This window comes from Pseudorca crassidens, chromosome 1, assembly GCF_039906515.1.
Source record: "Pseudorca crassidens isolate mPseCra1 chromosome 1, mPseCra1.hap1, whole genome shotgun sequence".
NCBI lineage: Eukaryota > Metazoa > Chordata > Mammalia > Artiodactyla > Delphinidae > Pseudorca > Pseudorca crassidens.
This window is the reverse complement of record NC_090296.1, coordinates 11,324,541-11,344,926: the sequence shown is the minus strand read 5'-3', so window position 1 is coordinate 11,344,926 and position 20,386 is coordinate 11,324,541. Positions and strand designations below refer to the sequence as shown.

The 20,386-nt window shown below is 54.1% G+C and overlaps 1 protein-coding gene across 1 annotated transcript in view; it reads right to left on the bottom strand.

Moving 5' to 3' along the window:
• The window catches only part of ASB2 (ankyrin repeat and SOCS box containing 2), a 43,176-nt gene that overhangs the window by 17,162 nt on the left and 5,628 nt on the right, over positions 1–20,386 (bottom strand). Inside the window, exons 2-5 of the mRNA XM_067726963.1 lie at positions 11,794–12,070; positions 4,760–4,858; positions 1,477–1,643; positions 491–646 (exon numbers count right to left, since the gene is read on the bottom strand). Coding sequence (XP_067583064.1) covers positions 491–646; positions 1,477–1,643; positions 4,760–4,858; positions 11,794–11,999 — 628 coding nt within the window. The 5' untranslated portion in view covers positions 12,000–12,070. The remainder of the gene's footprint in view (positions 1–490; positions 647–1,476; positions 1,644–4,759; positions 4,859–11,793; positions 12,071–20,386) is intronic.

Genomic DNA, 20,386 nt, shown 5'->3' with positions numbered 1-20,386 from the left:
GAACATCCTGGAGGTACAAATTCCCTCTCACGCCTCTTTGCTTTTGCCTATGCTGTTCCCCTTGCTTGTCCAGCTGGTAAATCCCTCCCATTCAGGCTCAGCTCTGGGACCCCCTCCTGCAGATGCCCTCTTCCACATCAGGGCCCCTCCCCAATGTTCCCAGGTGCCTTGTGCCAAGCTCTTCAATGCCAGTGGCTGACTATTACATCATCTGCGAATCGACGCCCACCAGATGGGGAGAGCACACGGACACGGACCGTATCTTTTCATCTCAGGGCTCTCAGCATGCCTGGCCCATGGGAGGACTTGGGAAATGCTGACTGAATATGTACATGAATGAATGGTCCAACTATGGAAGTTATACATCTAAACGAGGCTGCATCATCAAAGTAGACCCCCTTGGGGAGTTGTACAATTTGCAAGCAATCCTCCCCATTGCCCACCTAGTTTCTGGACCCTCCCTCGGGGAAGCCCACCCTAGTGGGCTCACCTTTGTAGAGTGGTGTCTCTCGGGCCTTGTTGGAGATGTCGGGCTCAGCCCCAGCCTGGAGCAGGGATTGGAGGCAGTCCAGGTGTCCCCTGCATGTCGCCAGGTAAAGGGCCGTTTCCTCCTGCAGGGTGCGCTGGTCAATGATTGCCGGGTATGCTGGGGAGGATAGACCAGGAAATTCAAAAGGAGGAAGATACCCACCTCCCCCTCCAACACAGGGGTGGTCCCGATTTCCTCCCAGTTCCAGGGACAGATGTGAGTGGCCTCCACCTGAATTTACCATCCACACTGCCACACTGCCCTGGCCTTGGATTCAGTCACTTTCACAGGGCTGTTTCAGCTTCCCGGTCATATTAATCCAGCTCAGATGCCACCTCCTCTGGGAAGCCTCCCCTGGTTGAACCCCCTCCTTCTCCGAATGACCCTGTCCTTCCCTTACACTCCCACCAGCCTCTGCCAGAAGTCCGTCTCATGTAGTCGCTCCTGCCCTGGAGTGTGGTGGGCTGCCTGGGGTCCGTGCTTCTTGACAGCAGAGGTAACTCCTGTCTGCAGGTGTTCCCCATCCACATCTGGCCTGGGGGAGAGCCGAGGCTCAGAGTGTCACAGCTGCTGGAGACGGCCTTGGCAGGGCACAGGCACAGCTGCGGTATTTTCCACACCAAATCAGCCCCTGGAACATTCTCGAGCAAACTGGCAGTGGCTCTCCCACAAGTCAGCCTTCCCTCATTCCTTTTCTAGGAATTAGGCCCTCCTGTCCTGGGAGGCCTGGAGAGGTGGCGGGATGGGTGGGGCAGCGCTGGCGGGATGGCTTGCTTCCCCAAGCACTTCCTTGCTTCCCACTTGATGACTTTAACTCTGCGAGCGGGGTGGTAGCTTTGCCTCGCCCCTTTCACCATGGTGGTGGTGAGGCAAAGCTCCGCAAGGAGAGTGCCCTTGCCCGTGCGTCCGTCCCCACCTGTGGCTGCGCACAGAGCCCAGCGCCTCACCTTGGTGCAGCACCTTCAGGCAGCTCAGCTGGCCGTAGTAGGCCGCCTCGTGCAGCGGCAGCCAGCCCTCCTTGTTGGGCTCTGCGAGGTTCTTCCCCGCCTTGATCATCGCCTTCAAGGCCTCTTCATCGCCTTCCTTGATGGCCTTTAGCACAGGGTCCACGGGCCTGTGAGAGCAAGGGGCAGGTCATTCCTCCGGACTGGGGCAGGCAGAGGCAGGGCCAGGTGGACTTTCTCCCAGAAGGAAAGCAGGGCGTGCTGGTGACCAGGAGTGGGGCTGGCTGTGGGATCGCACAGTCCTGCTTGGCCCTGCTGCTCTGGGACAGGTGCTCAGCCTCTGCAGCCGTGTCCTCTCACTAAGGAGAATAATTTTTCCTAACCCACATGGGCGTGCCCTGGAAACTCTGCCCTGACCTCGGCCCTGACCTTGGCCTCTCTGACTCTCAGCCCCGTCACGGCTTCCTCAGCCTGCCTGTGACCGGGTCAGCCTCTCCCTGCCTCCGGTCCTAAGCCCTCAGCTAACCACTGGCTTTTACATGTCTTTGATTGTTTGCCCACTGTCTGTCTCCCCCACTGGACTCTGAGCTCCAAGACCACAGGGCCCGTGTCTTTCTTTTATCCCTTATGATTTGGTTCCCACGGCACAGCTCAGTGGCTGGTCCATAATAAGTACTTAATAAATATTTGCGGCTTGAAAGAGAGAGAGAGAGAGAGAAAATATGAAAGGAAGGGAGGGAGAGAGGAAGGATTCAGAATTTAAGAACCCTGACAATTATTTCACTCCTTCATCCCTTCTATTTCCAAAAAGACAGCCTCTTCCCTGTTAGAGTTTTGCTTGTGTCTTTGGGGATTGTATTTGTATCTCTTTCAACACAGTCTTTGCAATGGCTTCCTCTGAGCTTTTGGAGGACGCACTGGCCTAAGAAGATAAAGGTGAGGGCTCTGGATCGGGCTTTGCCAGTGTTCCGTCCCCCTGTGAGCATCCCTGGGCCTGGAGTATTCCCATGCCTTTATCTCCAAGTTGGGTACCACATTGGGAAACTCCACTAGAAACATGGCCGGCTCATTCACTTCCACAGATGGAAACCAAGGATCCCTTTTAAACAGAGCTCCTTGGTGGCCAAAAGAGAATCAGGGGACCCCTCTGTCCCTGCAGCTTTCAGTGGCTGCATCTGCTATACCAAGACCATTTCTACAAGGAGGATTCGGGCTTCCAGTGTCGGCCCCCCAAAGGGATGGATAACTGACCCCACTGGAGGTTTTAGTGATAATTAAACTCCTTCCCTGAGCATAGCACTCCAGAGTTTACCAAGCACCTCCACCTTCGGGGCCTGTTTGCACTGAGACAAAGGCGCAGACCCTTCAGAGGGGGAGTCCGTACAGTGAGCACCTCTCTGGGGTCTTCCCAACCCCCTTCCTTTCTCCGGACCCTTCTCCTCACCTCTAGAACTTTCAGCTGCTGAAAGATTTAAGTACCTGAAGGATTAATACGTTTGACACCTTCACAATTTAAAACTTCTGAATATCAAAAAGATTTCAGGGCTAATATGAAAGATAACTTCTTAGCTTGGCTCATCCAAGCACTTTGTTTGTTCGTTCGTTCATTCATTCGTTCATTCATTCATTCATTCATTCATGCACTGAGCTGGCTTCCCCCATCCTTGGAGAGTCAGTGAGGACAACAGACTGCTGTGGGTCCACTCTTGGGGAAAGAGCTGCGTAAGTGGTCCCATTTCCCTGATGGAGGAGGTGAGACCGGAGGCAGGCCTTGTCCCAAGGCCGTCATCCCTGTCAGTGGCCACGATAGGCCCAGAGTGTCTCCAGGGCCAGCCCCTTTACCCTCCCAGCTGCTCCCCCCTCCAGCATGAGCAGCACTTCCTCCTGACTCTCAGCCTCTCTGGTTATTAATAGCTTCAGAGCACAGATGCCGGTTAAGGACAGACCCAGCAAGGACGATGGGTAACTGACCAGATAAGCCCTGAAGTCCCCATCAACGCCATCACTGCCACCTTGATGAGTTCCGCTCACGAGCGGCCCAGAGCAGCCCCGGTTGGTGTCAGGAAAAGCCCCAGTGGGGTAGGTGTCCTGTCTCTCCCGGAAGGTCTCCTGTGGGACCCGTCTGAAGTGGAAGGGAGGAGGGCTGGCTGTTCTTGTGGCTTTGGCGGGTGTGCGGTGTCATGAGAACATTCTTAGGACGCACCGCTCAGCTTGGGCCTCATCCAGCTGTGGTGCAAGGACCCTGGATCGCTCAGACACACACACCGCCAGCTTCTGTACGAGCTCAGCCAAAGTGCCCGCCCCAGGGCTGGGGGGAACTGCTGCGGGTATCAGACCATCAGAGACCGAGGAGCTGGACAGGACCCTGGAGGCCACTCTGTCCTCTCCAACCTTCTCTACGGAGAACGGAGACTAAGTGAGGGTCAGCGACTCACAGGCAGTCTCACAGGAAGTGGCAACAGCGCTGAGACCAGAACCTGGTTTCGCTTTTCCAGACTGTCAAAATCCTACCTGCAGCGCCAAGGAAGAGAGGGGTGGCAGGACTTGAAAAGGGCTGGGAAGAAGAAACAAAACATCGGCCAATTGTCTCCTCCCCACAATGTAACAGATCAAGGAAATAGGGGCTCCAGCGACGGGACCGCTTTTTTGTTTTTAGCTGCTTCTGGGGTCGAGCAGAGAAGGAAACAGCACAGAGCTATTTTCTAAGGACTCACCTAGCCCAGCACCCTGGTGCCAGGCAAACAGAGCCTTTCCTGCAGCTCGGATTATCTTTTGGTTTTAGCACCTGGCACTTAATAAATAAAGGCAACAAAGCAAACCAAAACTTGTGGGTGTGGGCGTCGTGGGTGTGCTCAGATAGAGCCACGGTGATGGCATGCGGGAAAGCGAGGCAGAATGGGGGGCTGACTCATCGGCCTCAGATCTGAGCCCCTGGAGTACTAGAGCCGTCTCCCCAGTCCCCCTCTCGCTGGGTCCCCAGGTTCAGAGCCCTACGGGGCTACTCCAGCACGCAGGGCCCATTCTGGGGGAACTGAGGGGTTAATCACAAGCTCAGCCTGGCTGGCAGTTCCTAGAGGATGGAGCCTGCGACCACCAAGCCCAGCTCGGCAGGAGCTGCTGGGTCTCAGGGGGACACACCTGGGAGGGTTGTTCCTTGGAGTCCCTCCAGAGTACCCCTCTTCCTGGGGGCTGTGGGACTGCTTCCCATCCCTGCACCCCAACCCCAGTTTAGAGGAGAATGAGCTTGGATGGTCTGGGGGCCGCGGGGGGCGGGGGGGGCACTTACGCTAGCTGGAAGGACTTGCTGCGGTTGTATTTCTGCATAGCCTCCTGGAACAGGCCCTTGGGGGCTGCGGTCGTGGTGCTCTCAGGAGACACAGAGGACCTGGAGGGTGCAGGGCAGGAGTGAAAGAGGGAAAAATACTCTGCATATGAGAAGCGGGTCATGGCCGGAGGCAGGAACGAGGATGGAGGGAGAGCGAGGGGGAGAGACTGACAGACAGACACAGGGCTCTGAACCAAAGCAGATGGCCGGGTCCTCCCTGTGCGCTGGACACAGCTGCTGTGTCTCCAGATTATTTTTGGCCCTTGGAGGAAGCCCTGGGAGATTTAAATGACCATATAAGACAACAATGAGGTTAACCTCACCCCACCCCCGAAGGTTCCCCTCCCCAGCCAGCCACGCAGGAGGCAGATATGAAGCAAGGTGACATTCTTCACCCAGGAGGATGTGAGGAGCAGTCAGCAGCAGGTCCCAGGATGAAAGGGGCTCGGTCCCAGGGAGGGCCAGGCTGGGTCCCCACAGGGATGGACAAGAGATTCACCGGGGTGGGGGGCTAGGAGAGCACAGCTGGGGCGCCAAGCCAGGTCTGTGCTCCCACCCTCACCTCACTGGCTCCTCCTTAGAGGGTCCTGCTGTCCCAGGGTCGGGAACAAGCAGTACAAAGGGTAGAGCAAAAGGATGCGGGAAGAAGTTCATCGGAGTCAGGGCTTGGAGTCAGAGTGACACGGGTTCAAATCCAGGCTCTGGCACTCCCTGGCTGTGTGACCTCGAACAGGTGCATCTTCTCTGGGACTTAGTCTGGTGAGGCCTGAATGCGTGAATGGTGTAAAGTGCTTACCAGAGGGCCAGGCACAGGGCTCCACACGTGTCCACCATTCATTGCATCATTATTTCATCTCTCTGAGTTTCAGTTTTCCCACCCCACTGGGCTGTTGTGAGGACAGGAGGAGTGAAAGGAGGGGAGGTGGCCACTGCACAGATCTGGATTGGTTGGAGCTGGAATGGGAACAGGGCATGCTGGCCCATCTTCCAGCGGGTTGGGGACCCTGGTGCAACAGACACCCCAGCGGACCCGGCCTGGTCTCCTGCGCCCCTCTGCGGAGTCCCCTGCGGGATTGGGAAGGGTGTTGCTACAGGTGACCAGCATCCCGTGGGCCACGGAGGTGCTGGAACTGTGACCCTGAGGCCCTGCAGGTTTTGTGGACACCCTCAGCCAGGCCGGGGCACAGGGAAAGGGAGGGAGCAGAGAGAGACGGGAAGGATGCCAGCCCCCTTCACCTGCTGCACCACGGTCATCACCTCTCACCTTCCTTCTCCCCCACCTGCTCCTGAGCAGCGAGGCCGAGTGTGATGCCATGAACACTAGAGCGGGTGCCAATGCCACTGCCTTTCCTAGACTCAGAGACTGAGGCTCCTAGAGGCAGGAAACGGCCCCAGGCTCACACGCAGCTGCAGAGTCGACTCCTGTCTGCCGCGGAGCTCCGACACATGCTCCCTCCTCCAGAGGCTTGGTGTCTCCCGCCCCTTTGTCCCTTCTTTGGCTCTCAGGCCGCCACGCTGACAGTCCCTGAAACTGGGAACAAGCCCCCACCCCTCTCTGTGCCTCAGTTTCTTCCTTTGCAAAATGAGGAGGCAGGACCTGACCAGGGGTTTCCTCGCTGCTGTGGTTGCCGTGGAGGCTTCACTGCAATGAGCTCACATGGAAACTCAGGATGCCATACAGATCTCACACCACATCTTGGGGACAGGGGTGCAGAGACTGGCCCTGCCAAGGCCCCTTTTCCCCAGCCCTGAGAGCTGCTGTTTCAGTGTCATTATCTGCACTTGCTCCCGGCCCTGAAAAGCGGAGGATGCTGGGCAAGACAGAAGCAGCCTGAGGCCAGGCCCACCTGAGCAGTCCCCAGCCCTGTGGTCATGACAAAGCCCTGGGCTTCTAGCTCTACATGGCCCTGGGGACCCGGTCACTCTCATCATTGATCCATGTGTGGCCTCCCATCACTTTTTGTTGTTAGAATGCTTTTAGCCAGGTAAAACTCATTGATGAAAACCTACCCACCACCCTAAAATTAGGACATCTCTCTGACGGTATAATAATAACAGCAACAATGGAACGGTGAGGCTGGTGGGGATGGCAGCGAGATGGCGACGGTGACATTCCCTCACCATGGGGCATGGCTTCGCCTCCTTTCTATGCTTGCACAGCCTGTGCTAGGGCCTGGGGGTGCAGATCGATGGCATATTTCTTTTTGTTGATCCCCAGGTGTTCAGAGGCTCACGGGGTCGGGCGGGGGTGGTGGTGAGGACACACACCACCACAGAGCCGCAAGGGAGGGGCTGGGAGAGAGGCAGGAGGACCCGCTCTGGGCGCTCTGAAACTGAGCGTGTTAACTAGGCTTTAGGGGCAGGGAGCATGAGTGCTCAGAGCCGGAAGGGGAGCCAGGCCGCTGACCGGGTTCCGTGCTCTTTCTGATCAAGGTGACAGGCCCCATTTCACCTCGGGTCCAGAGCAGGGAAATTCCCAGCAGAGAAAACCACTAGGGCTGAGTCATCAGAAGTGAGAGGAACATGGCAGGATGTGGGCAAAGGTCATGCCCTGGAAGGGGCCCAGGTAGGGCCCCACGTCCTTTGTGTGGGTGGGCAGGTCGGGGTCGGTAGTATGTCACCATCAGCAGCTCCCAGCAGCCCTGTCCTGGAGTCCAGCTGGTCCCGGCTTCAGACACAGGTCAGGCTCGGTGAGAGTGGGGACCAGGGCTGTGATGACAAGGCCCCCTGACTTCTCAGTGGGCCCTGTCTGAGTTAATGAGAAGCCCAGGCCAGCCCCAGGAAGGGTGTTACATTGGCCTGGACCTGGCTGAATGCGGGTGCAAGCAGGCGTCTTAATAGCACAGGGAGCTGACAAATACAAGAGTCTTCCCATGCCTGCCATTGAGCAGCATCCCATACCTGTCCTCCCATCTGGTCCTCACACGAGCACAGGTGTCATGAGTACAGGGCCTGGCACCACAGGCGCTTGATAAATTTAAATGAATGAAACAAAACAAGCAAACAAAAGCCTTTGTAGGGATAGTGTCCCGTATGGTAATCTTGGTGCTGTGTGGTTGTATGCCAAGACCTCAAATTCCTGGAGAACCAGCCCGCTGCCCTCTTGGCTGGAGAAAGGAAGAGCTCACACGGGATTGCCCCCTCCATGCCCATTCCCCCCATGAGAGTTCTGTTTCCCCCGCACCCACTGGCCAATGCATCCTTTCTGGGCTGGCCAGAGAGGACTCACATGTAGAGAACATGGATTCCAAGCTGCAGCAACTTCTGCCTTCCCATCCATGGCTAAGATTCATTGAGAGCTTGCTTTGTACCAAGTCTTATGATAGGCACATGGCACAAGTCATCTCATTTCATCCTCTAGTCCACTTTGTGAAGGAGATGAAATTGGCTCCCTTTTGCAGATGAGGAAACTGAGGCTCAAAGAGGTTTGCTTCCTCTAGCCTGTTTGGCAAACTCCTATTAATCCTGCAAAGCCCACCTCCTTGGCTAAGAAGTAGATCAACACTTCCTGTGTCCCTCTGACACCGAAGCAAGCCTCTTTGCTGCATCCATCCTGTCGGATGATTATGTACCTCTGGGCCTTTGCCCTCATTAGACTGAAAGCTTAGGGAGAACAGGAACCAGGCCTGATACACCTCCAGGTGCAGGGAAGTCACCTGGCACATCGTAAGTGTACAGTAAGTGTAGGTGGCTTATTTGAATTGTTTGCAGCTGTGCACACGTCCGCCCGAGCAAGTTCCAGCTTCAGGCTTTCTTCCTTCTTCTTCTTAGAAATTTAACCTTAAATAAAATGCAGAAGTTTAAAGACTGGAAGACTCAGCTTCCTGGAGCCACTCGGACTGCTATTTTCGTACCCTTGGGCTCCCTGTTCCATGAGTGCATGAACCCTACTTCTCCACTGGATGGGATGTTGGTCTGCCTTTCAGGGGGCCCTCAGCGGGCCAAGGCTTGATCCTCATACACGTTCAAACTTCACCCCTTACCTCGTGGTGGGAGAGGAACAAATTGGAAGATGACTTTAAAAGGGAATATTATATTTTCTCTGGGATGCTGAGCTGACTTTCATTTCTAGGATCCCAAAGACCTGCTTGACCTTTACGTCCACGTTTGCCATTTTGGTCACAAGCTGATGACAATAAATTATATTTCTAGAGAATTTTATTGGATTCAAAATGCAGGGACTTCCCTGGTGGTCCAGCAGTTAAGACTCCACGCTCGCAACGCAGGGGGCCCAGGTTCGATCCCTGGTCAGGGAACTAGATCCCGCATGCCGCAACTAAGACCTGGCACAGCCAAATAAATAAATATTTTTTAAAAATGCATTGATTTGCCTAAAAACATTCATTGGGCATCTACAATGATCCAGGCTCTTTGCCAGGTACTGAGGATACAAAAGTGAGTCATATCTCTTCCCTGTCCCCAAGGAGGTCACACAGTGTCCCTGGGAACACTCTCAGGAGGCCGGGCAATGCCTTCCTAGGGTGACACAAAAGCTTGTCCATGATACAGAGGCAGCCTTGAGATGGGCACTCAGGGTCCTCAGGTAGGAAGTGGAGCGAAGTTGTTCAGGCTGCAGGATGTGGGACAGCACCCACCTCATCTGATTAGCTTTTCATAAGAATACTGCACGGTAGGCCTGGGCAAGTTTTTGTTATTGCCATTTTAGGCATAAGGTTGCTGGGGCTCAGAAAAGTCAAGTAACTTGCCTAAGGACACACAGCCAGTAGGTGACAGAAGAAGGAGCCGAACCTCCCAACCCACTCCTGTTTCCGCTCTAGTCTGCCAACTCCTCACTCATTCACCCTTTCATCCGTTCACCAAGAGCTATGAGGTGTTGCCACAGGTCAGGCCCTGTGTGCTAGACAGGAGGCCTCACCAGAAGGAAGACGGCTGAGGCCCCTGCCTTCAAGGAGTTCACAGGTTAATGGCAGAAAGAAACACATAGAGACTGTTGTAGTCAGGGCAGTGAAAGAAACAGTCAGGAAAGTAAGAGAGCAACTTGCCTGACCTGGGAGGCTGGTCAAAAATGAGGCGGAGCTGGCCAAGTGGAGCCTCTGGGGACATATGTGATGTCCGCTTTCTAAGCCTGCCGGGGGTCTACTTAGATGAACACTATGATATTTGGGGGAAAAAGTGGACAAGGACCCTATTGGGCCCCATACTTACTGTGACACCATGTCTGAGTGCGAGCACAAACCCGTGTGTCTCTTGTTTGGGGGACCCTGAATCTCTGTGGGGAGACGTCTCTTCAAGGTGGAGGAGGGACAGGAAATAGAGAGAGGATTTTGCAGAACCAACGGAGCTGGGCAAGTGTCTGAACTTCAGGGTGGGACAGACCTTGGTTCAGATCCTGGCCCTGCCGGGCGCGTGTTTTGTCATACGTAAAATGGGCACAGAAACGTCCACCTTGCGTGGCTTTTGTCGGGATCAAGTGAACGCCTGTGGGCTGGGCATGTGGAGGAAGAGAATGTGATTAACAATCCCGTGAAAGGGATTTGCTTCCCTAGCAGGGCCCAACCCAGCCTCCTTTCGGAGATGAAAGGGCAGAACAGAGCCTAGGAGGCTTCAGGCCACATCAAGAGTGAGGAGATGCAGGCTGAACCCTGCCCTGCCTGACTGTGCCTGGATCTTGGGTGAGGGCCGCATGGCCTTGGATAAGTCCTTTCCCTGCTGCGTGAGAGCTTTCTTTCTCAGGATAGATGTTTACACCCCACGTGGGGCCGCCACTTCCTTACCACTAGAGGAAGGAGGAGGTCAGGGCCCAGTTCTAATGTTTTCAAGTGTCTACAGCACTCCTGGAGGGGGTTCCCACGCTGGGGAGAAGGCTGCAGAGGCCCCAGGACATATGGCTTGTGCTGCAGGCCGGGTTGGAGGGAACTTGCTCTTCTCTCTCTCTGATCCCTCTGAGAAAGAGGAACCTGTGGTCTGACTTAGGCTGAACTGGCCAAAACAGGAACCAGGGTCTCTAGAGCATCAGCCACCACGAGTCCTTGGCCCTGGGCTTCTGTTTTTCAGATTGGGTCTCAGGATGGGATGTCCTTGTGGTCAGCTCAGTAACCTGGAGCCTTCATATTCCTTCCAGCTGCCCAAGGAGGTTGCCTGCCTTCCCCTTTAGGGAGGGGGCTCCTGAGTGATGGGCATCCCAGGCCTTTGCCCAGCCTTCCTGGCAGAAGTGGTCCAGCCTTGGAAGGGCCAGAGTCACTTGGGGAACACCCTGGTAGGTTTCATCAGGGCACAGGGCCAAGATGTACCATCACCCACCTTCATCCGTGTCGACTGGCTCTGGACATCGGAAAAAGTCTGTTTATTGTTGCTGCTGTTATTACCGTTGTTGTTTGAGGTTCAGAGAGGTTAAATGACTTGCCCAAGGTCACACAATTCAAAATTGCATCTGTGGAACTGCAGTTGTGGCCCGTGTCGTATTTCTACTGCTGTGACATGGAACTGCTGTAGATGGTCCTGCTAATGGGAGGATGAGGCCGTGCTGAGATGTGGAGCCGGAACAGGAGGCAGGATGGTTTTGCTGGGCAGATGTCATTGCTTCTCAGACATGTTTTTCCAGGGAGATGGCATAGAAAGGGTTGGAAGCCCTGGCCAGATTCAGAACATCAGTTCCTTTGCATCCAGACATAAAGCCAGCGGTACAAGGTCGAGCCATGGGCTCTGGAATCAGATAGCTCCAGTCTCTGCACCACTGTCTGCTAGCTGTGTGACCTTGGGCTAGTTACTCAGCCCTGAGCTTCAGTTTCCTCATCTGTAAAATGGGAATATAGCACAGAGCCTCCTAGAGGGTCCTTAAGAGGATAAAATGAGGCGAAGTGTGTACAGCACTCAAGGTGGCACTTGGCGCCTTCAGAGCTCAGTGAGTTTAGGTAACAAATGAAAGTCATTACAGTGTGAGAACGCATCTTAGAGACCAGGATAACTTGGTCTCGGATTAACAGTGTTTGGGATCTGTGCCTGATGGACGCCCCGCCTGGCCTCCCCTCGCTCACCTGGTCCACGGGTAGAAATACGCAGGTTCGCGGTTGACGCGTGTGGACACGGCGGCCTCCGTGGTGGCTGGGCCCCGAGTCTTGTCAGCCAGGCTCTGCTCAATGGCCATCTGGACCAGCTCATCCTCGCTCAGGCTTCTATACAGGTTGTACTCCTCTTGCCCAATGGCACGCTGTCTGCCCTGAGCACTGATCTCCGTGGCCATCCTCTTCCACCTCTCACCTTGGCCTCCAGAAGACACTCAGTGGGGAGGAGCAAGCATCAGATCAGGAAAGTCTGTGAGGAGATCAAAGCCACCCTGGTCACTAAGAGTCATGCAAGGTAGCTGTGTTTACACACAGGGAAGGCTGTGCTGTCTTGCGGCAATCACACAATCATTTTTCATCCATTCATTGCGTCCTATGATCCACCCAACCACCCATTCATCTACACATCCATCCACCCACTCATCTATTCATCACTCCACCAGCCTATCTAACCATCTGTCCAACCAGCCACCCATCTATCCAATTATTCATCGTCCCACACATCCAGCCGTCCACCCACCCACTCATTTATCCACTCACCCTCCCATCTGTTCGCTTAGCCATCCGTCTGTCCAACCATTTAATCATCCATCCAACATCCGTGCTCCTATCCACCCACTCATCTGTCTAGCCAATCATCCAACAATCCACCTATCTTTCCATTATAACCCTCAGATGTATCTGTCTATCCACCACCCATCCATTTATCCATCCATCCATCTATACATCTATATATTCAACCAACCATCCACTCATCCACCATTCATTTTTCCATTCCAGACAGCCTATCTATACACGTGTGCATGCATCGTTAACTGAGGGATTATTTACTGAGCACCTCTTCTATGTCTGACACTCTTCTAAGCACTGGTGATACAGCAACACGATCCCAAGAGACAGAATCCCTGCCCTCAAGGAGATTACACAACCGTGCCCACATTCCTTCCTTCCAATCATCCAACAACACCCTATCCACGCGTTTCTCTGCCTTGTGCTAGAGGTGAGATTATTAGAGATGAATCACATGATCTAGTTAAAACCGATGGTTAAAATCATTTGCCATGTAATTCCAGGGACTGTCTTCTTAAAAAAAATTGCCTTAAGGAGAAATGGACTTTGGTTGAGTCAACTGCTCTTAGGAAATGAAGTCAAATCAGCTTAGCCTGATTTTCATTTTGACCGGCTCACATGCAGTGTGGCTGTAGGTCAGTGATTCCGAGCCCTGACTGAAGATTAGAGTCACATGAGATCTTTTCAGAAAACACCAGTGCTGTAATTCGGCAAATATTTGTTTGCTCGGCGAATATTCACCCTCCCCTTTCCCCTGGAGGCAGAATGTTGCCCCTTCCTTCCCCACTGAGCTTGGGCTTGGCCGTGTAACTTGCTCTGGCCAATGAATGCTGGTGGACATGATAAAGCAGCCACTTGACGTGCGTGTGTGCAGTGGCACTCGCTCTTCTGCCATCGCCAGGACTCCCCCTTGGAGCCATTGCCCTTTAGCTGGGCCCCAGAGTGAACCCACCTGGGGCTGCCACAGCCCAACCTGCACAGAGGAGCTCTGTCTAGTGGGCCTGCAGCCTGAAGCTGAGGAGCCCAAGCTGAGTGACCCAGCCTGGCCTGGCCTAGATCGGCCTATCGACCCGCAGCGCCAGAGCGCGAGACTAAATGCTTGTGGCGGGTGCTTTGTCATGTAGAATTCTTGTGGCTCTAGTTAACCAACACCCAAAAGACTAGGCCGGGCACTTCACAGAGAGGACATCTAAAGGGCCAACCACCAAACGCAAGGGTGCTTAACTTCCTAAGTGTTTGGGAAGACCTCAGATTAAGACCCCAATGCAATACCACTGTACACCCACCAGAATGGCTCAAGTGAAAACGATGGGAAATGGCAAGCGTTGGAGAGGAAGTGGAGCAACCGGAATGCTCCGCACTCGTGGCAGAAGTGTCAAAATGGGATGGCATTTGCTAATGCTGGGCATATACATGTCATGTGACCCCCAAATCCCACTCCAGTCTCTATGTCCAAGATAGGTGCACATATGTTCACCAGAAGACAACTTTGAGAATAATTCATAGCAGCGTTATTCAAAATAAACCCCAATGGGGCTTCCCTGGTGGCGCAGTGGTTGAGAGTCTGCCTGCCGATGCAGGGAACGCGGGTTCGTGCCCCGGTCCGGGAAGATCCCACATGCCGTGGAGCGGCTGGGCCCGTGAGCCATGGCCGCTGAGCCTGCGCGTCCGGAGCCTGTGCTCCGCAACGGGAGAGGCCACAACAGTGAGAGGCCCGCGTACCGCAAAAAAAAGTAATAATAATAAAAGTAAACCCCCCCAAAAAAAGTTAACCCCAATGGAAACGCCCCAAATGTCTATCAGCGTTTGAATGGATTACCGCACTGTGGTGTATTCAGGTGATGGATAGCGTATGCACCATTGAAATAGTCAAACTGCCGCTACACACAGTAACAGGATGCATCTCACAAACCCGAGTGAGCAAAAGAAGTCAGATAACAAAGAACATACACACACGATTCGATCTGTAGAAAGTTCAAGAACAGGCAAAACTAACTTATGGTGACAGAAGTCGGGAGAGTGGTTACCTTTGGGGGTTACTAAGTGGGAGGGAACATGAGGGGGGCCAGTCACGCTGTATTTCTTGATCTAAGTGGTTACATGGTTGGTTGGTTCCCTTTGTAAGAATCCCTGCAGCCGTTCGGGTATGATCTGTACATTTCTGTACATGATACCACAGTAACACATCTACTTAAAAGGATACAAAACTGGTTCTAGAAAGGATTGGTGTTTGGGCCCCGTCTCAGACCCATTAAGTCAGAATCTCTGGGAGTGTGGCCTGAGCATCCCACTTCTTCGAAGGGCTCCACGGGTGACTGGGAACAACCACTTGGCAGGAGGACCAGCCATAAAGCACAAGCGGGGGGGGGGGGGGTCACCCATCTGGGGTGGGAGCGGGGCGAGGGGTGGGATCTGACATGGGCTGAACCCTTGGTAGATATTCTTCCATCTACTTCCTGTCACAGCCCTAAGAGTAACACCTCCTGCTCTGTAAGGCACTAGCAAATGAAAGTTGTTATTACCACACAAATGTGGGTTTTCCAAACACAGCTAGACGAGGCTGCAGCTCCGAAGGCAGCACACAAGGGCACCTGGGGACGGTGGTCCTGTGCCCTGCCTCAGCCTTCCTGGGGTCATTCCCCTCCACCCGCTTCTCCCCACCAATCCTGCCTGGTTCAGTCCTTGATTTCCTCCTGCTTGGCCTCAGCAGTGGCCTTCATGGTGGTCTCCCAGCCTCACACCCCAGACCTCACCAAGTCCTTCCTCTGCCTAACAGAATAAAGCCTGCACGCCTGGCCTTGGCCTTTTACCTCTTCAAAATCCAGTTCCCATTCTCCCTTCACCCTCTTCCTCTGCATCCCTGACTTTCCAAGTAAGGCGAGGGCACACCTCTCCCCCAACCCAGCCGTGGTTCCTACCCCAGTGCCCTTGCTTGAGCTGTGCTGGACACATCTCCCTCCTTCCTGCATTTTAAGAACTCCTTCTCATTCCTCAACGTCCAGAGCAAGTGCCTCCTCTTCCAGGAAGCCTACCCAGTTTCTTCCAAGGAGCATTCTGCTGCTAGAACTTCTCCCTCCGGGCTGTGGTCAGTAGTTCATGTGTGGACTTGACCCTGGGTGGTCTTCCCAAGGCCAATGCCTTACGAGGGGAGAATGCCTGGTTCAAGTTTACTGTGCGGGTGGCTGTGTGTCTCCACTATCGTAGGGTACAGCAGACCCTCTTGATTGCCCACCCAACAGCCATTTCCCCCAATTTCTCTGATAGCAGAACCTGGCTTTGTTCAGGCAGCAGTGTGCCCTCTTCCATGGATGAAGCATGACTGTTCCAAGACAATTGGGACAATCTCACCCCCTTGGCCAGTGACTAATTTAGGGTTAGGCATGTAGCCTGGTTTTGTCCAAAGAGACATAAAGGAAATTCTGCCGGGGTCTCCCAGGAAGGACTTTCCTTTTCCTAATAAAAGAGAAAGCAGTGAAGAAAATGACTCCTCGCCCACACCCCTGCTTTGTGTTGGAGGACTTGCTGCTTGGAGTGGTGGCAGCTATCTTGTAACCATGAGAGGGACAGTGTCGCAACAGTGAGTTTGACGGAGTGAATGACAGGTCTTCTGAGTCCTTCATTATATTGTTGAGCCGCTGAACCAGTGCTGGGTCTGCCCATCCTGGCCTGCTTATTAGGTAAAGACTGAAGATCCTTATGGTTTAAGCCAATGTTAGGTGGATTTTTTGTTATATGCAGTCAAAAATCATCTTAAAACATGGTTCTTAGGCCTGACCGAGAGTTTTGAAAACACGCCAAGGCTCTAGTCCCACCCAAGACCATGAGCTCAAAGCCTCCAGGGCTGGCGGCCAAGCATTGCAATGTTCAAGGCTTCCTTGACAATTTTAGTAGGTAGCCAATGCTGAGAACCACAGCTCCACATCAAGTGTCAGGTAGCTGCTCTGTGCTCCACCCTAGGGGAGGGAAAAGGGACATTCTGACCTCAAAATCACTTTGTGCCTAATGTTTGGGGTACTATTATTATTATTATTACCATCATTATTATTTTGCAGCACCGACAACCTCAGTTTTGTTTATTGTGTAAAGAGACCGGCAATCAAGAGACTTGGGGGTTTACGTCCCAGCTCAGCCACGAGCATCTCTTTCTGTCTCAGGCTCTCAGTTTTTCCATCTGTTAAATGGCGGGATGGACTAGAACCTGCCCTCCATCCCTTCCATCCTGGAAGGGGGCACTGTGCAGCCAGGTGGTCCCCACCCCCAGCTGACCCAGGCCGTGCTTCCCACCCCTTCTTTGCTTCCCTGTGCCTGAGGTCCCTGCCTTGGCTTTTCCAGAGCTGGAGTTTGGCTCTCCCCCCACCTGGCACAAGGCAGAGGCTCAGTTCATGTGGTGCTACCCTGACCGGAAGTGCCAATGCCCAGTGCCTGCCCAGCGTCGTGGTGCCCTGGCCTGAGGGCATCTGCTCCAGACCAGGGGCGAGGGGGAAGAGCACGGGACTAAGAGTCAGGGACCTGGGTTATAGTCTCCAAGTTGATGCTAAAGTGCTGTGTGACCTCAGCCACATCCCTGTCCCTCTCTGGGCCTCAGTTTTCTCTTTGCAAAAAGAGGATTTTGGCTAGAAGGTTTCCAAGGGTTCTTCCAGTTCTAAAGCTTCTACAACTCGTTGAGATGCTTGGTTAGCTCCGTGCTAGTGAACACCAAACTCTCTGTCCCTGGGAGTTCCTTATGGTCACTTCAACAGGTCCACCGTATGTATAGAGCTTAGCATCGGTCATGGGGGAATAGCGAACCAAGCAGGAATGGAAGGATCTCAGATCTGAGTGTCAGGAACCCTAGGTCTAGTTTCAGTTCTGCAACTTACTAGCTATGTGACCTTGGTCAAGTCACTTCCCCTTCTGGGTCTCCGTTCCTTTATCAGTAAAAATGGGAATGAGACAACCCACTTCACCATGTTGAAGGGGCCATATACATGTGCTGGTCGAGTGCAGGCAGCTGGGAGGGGGCCCCTCCAGCCCCTCACCCTAAGGCAGCATTGGCCCTGCAGCCTGGTATGGGTAGCTCAGAGGTACCCGGACAGCACCCGGCTCCAGCGAGCACCCCTTCCTTGACCAGATTCCTAGGGAGGTGAGGACAACCAGGTGATGGTTACCTGGAACTGCCATGTCCCGCAGCTAATTCCAGACTCCCAGGCCCTCCCCCGTGGATCACACAGCGTCCAGAGACTTTCCCTTTTGTCACTTATTCCATGGCATTGCCCCAACAACTGCCCTAGAAAGTAAGAACGTTTTTTGTTGAATTAACTTATTCATTCTTATGCATCCTCTCTCCCATTTGATAGACGAGGCAATTAAGGTTCCAAAAGGGGAAGGGAAGGGTTTGCATGAGGACAGCCAGCTGGAAAGTAGGATTTGGAGCCCAAGCTTCCTACCTCAAATCCAATGCTCCTTCTGGGAATTCCAGGGACACCAATCCAAGTAAGTGGCACACACAAGGGTTCTGAGCAGGCAGGGGTAATATAGCCATCCTCACCCAACCCGGCACCTGCGCGGTGGGGACCACGGTGGGTTCCCACAGATGGGGGTTGACCTTGAAGGGACCTTGAGGGAGAAGAACTTCCCTACCCTCACTGTGGGGTCGGACATCTCTTGATTTTCCCACTGAGATCCTTAGCCTTTGAGGGGCTTTGAGTGAGTCCCCATCTTTAGAATCCTCCTGTTCAAAACGGAGACCCTGGTAGGTACTGTGGTTAAGGAGGTGGTGGTAGAATTAGGAGGTTCAAGCACGGACAGGCCTAGCGCTGGGCCTGGCCGTTGGTAAGGAAGTGTGTGATACCAGGCTACTTCCCCATCATCGGGCCTGTGCAGTTACAGGCTAGGGCTGCTGCCAGGGACACTGGCAGGTGGCACTGCTCAGCCTTAGCGTGAGGGGGCAATTAGGAAGCAGCCTGTGGGGGACTTCTCTGGTGGTCCAGTGGCTGAGACTCCACGTATCTACTGCAGGGGGCACAGGTTTGACCCCTGGTCGGGGAACTAAGTTCCCGCGGGCCACGCTGCATGGCCAAAAAAATGAAAAAAACAAAAAAGAAAAGAAGCAGCAGATGGGGTCAGCTTGGCCGGGTTCAAATCACAGCTTGGCTGGTTGTTAGCTCTGTGACCTCTTAGAAGCTCAATTTCTCCACCTGTAAAATGTACCTAAAAGAGTACCTATGTCATGGCAGAGTGAGGGCAGGGGTGAGGAGGTGAGATCCTGGGTGATGCCCCGCCCCTCTCTTGCCCTCAGTTTCTCATCATCTTCGTGCTGTCCAGCTTGATTTCTGAGGCCTCAGCCTGGGGGCTAGGCTACCTTCTGGGCCTGAGTCCTGGAGAGAGGCCAGGGGTCTCAAGGGACCCTCTGGGAGGCTGATTGGGGTTAAAAAATAGCCCTTTCCCAGTGAAAGCGAGAGTGTAGTGGGCCCTGCCAGTCGAGCCAGGGGCCTGCAGAGGGAGCGGTGGTCGAGAGTAGCTGACCCAAGGCCCGCTTGGAACAGGAGAGACTGGAGCCACTCCTGAAGCTTCCAGGGGCTCCTCTTTTGCCTCCTTTGTGGGGCCCCAAATTCTGGCTCCAGGGGAGACCCCACCTCTCCCAGGGCAGCTATAAAATGGGGATAACAGTGGCTGTGACGGGGCTCCTTGAGTTAACACAGTAAAGCACTCAGAACAGTGCCTGGTCCATCCACAGCCAGTGCTCTTCTAAGTTGGGCCTCAGTTTTTACATCTGTGAAATGGGCATAGAAACACGGACGCTTGCAGGACTGGAGTGAGGACTAAATAATAGCATTTGAAAAGTGGTCCTTCTTCCCCCCAGTTCCTTCCCCTCTCCGCAAGTCCAGGCTCTCTGACAGCCAGGGTCTCTCTGGGAGCTGTGGTGGGGTCTCTGTAGCCATTTTGGGGCCTGTGGCAGGAAGAGTGGCTTCCTGGATGTTTTATCAGAAACTGGGGGTGGGAGGTGTGGCTGGAAGGGTTGGGGGCAGAAAAGGGACTGGCAGTCATCCTCCAGGGCATCAAGTTCCCCCTCAGCCGGGGATTTGAGTCAGGAGTGAGAGCCCAGACAAGAGGCTTCCTGTCCTCTGCTCATCTGCCTTCCCTTCCCTCCCCTCCTGGCCTCATCCCCTGGCTAATCACCCTTCCAGACGCAGTTCACGCAGCTCCTCCACCAGGAAGCCTCCCTGATCTGACGGCTGAGGCGTCCAGGGCTGCCTCCAAGGGCACCCCTGACGTTCTAGTGCTCTGACTGCCCACTGTGCGCCTGGCTCCCTAGAGAGCCTGGAAACTTCCACAGAGCAAGCCTGTATCACATTTGTGCCATAATCCCAGGACATACCCAAGGCCAGGTACACAGTAGGTACTTAATAAATGTTGGATGGGCAGGCGAATGAATGATTAGGTCAAACCTTGGAAGCACAGCTATTATGAGAAGACACTGTGCATGGTAGAGGGCGTGACCACAGGTGTCTGACCACCTGAGTTCAAAGCCCGCTCTGCCACCAGCTGGCCGTGTGATGGGGAGCAGCTTACTCCACTCCCTCTGCCTCTTTTGGCCCCTCTGTAAAATGGAGATAATGATAGCATCCGGCCTACAGAGGTGCTGTCAGACAAAGCGAGGTAACATATAGAAATGTGGGACAGGGCGCTCGGCATGGGGCCAGTGGCTCAGGAAAATCCGCTAACATTAGTCCGTGGCTCCCAGGATGCTGCGGTTCTCTGTTCTGACCCATTCCTGCTGAGATGCTGTCACCTGGAACTCGTTCCCAGTTGGCAGTTTCCATGCAAACTGTTTTCTCCTGACAGCGGTGGTCAGGAGGGTCGGCTGTGGCTGTCGGCCCCCGGGCTGTCCCGGGTAGCCCCGAGGGATGCTGCAGAGACCCGCTGGGTGGGTCCAGGGGTCAGTAACGGGGTCAGAGCTTGGGAAGGAGAGAGAGCTCCACGCTTTCCCTAAACCCAGCCTGGGTGCAGGATGGCT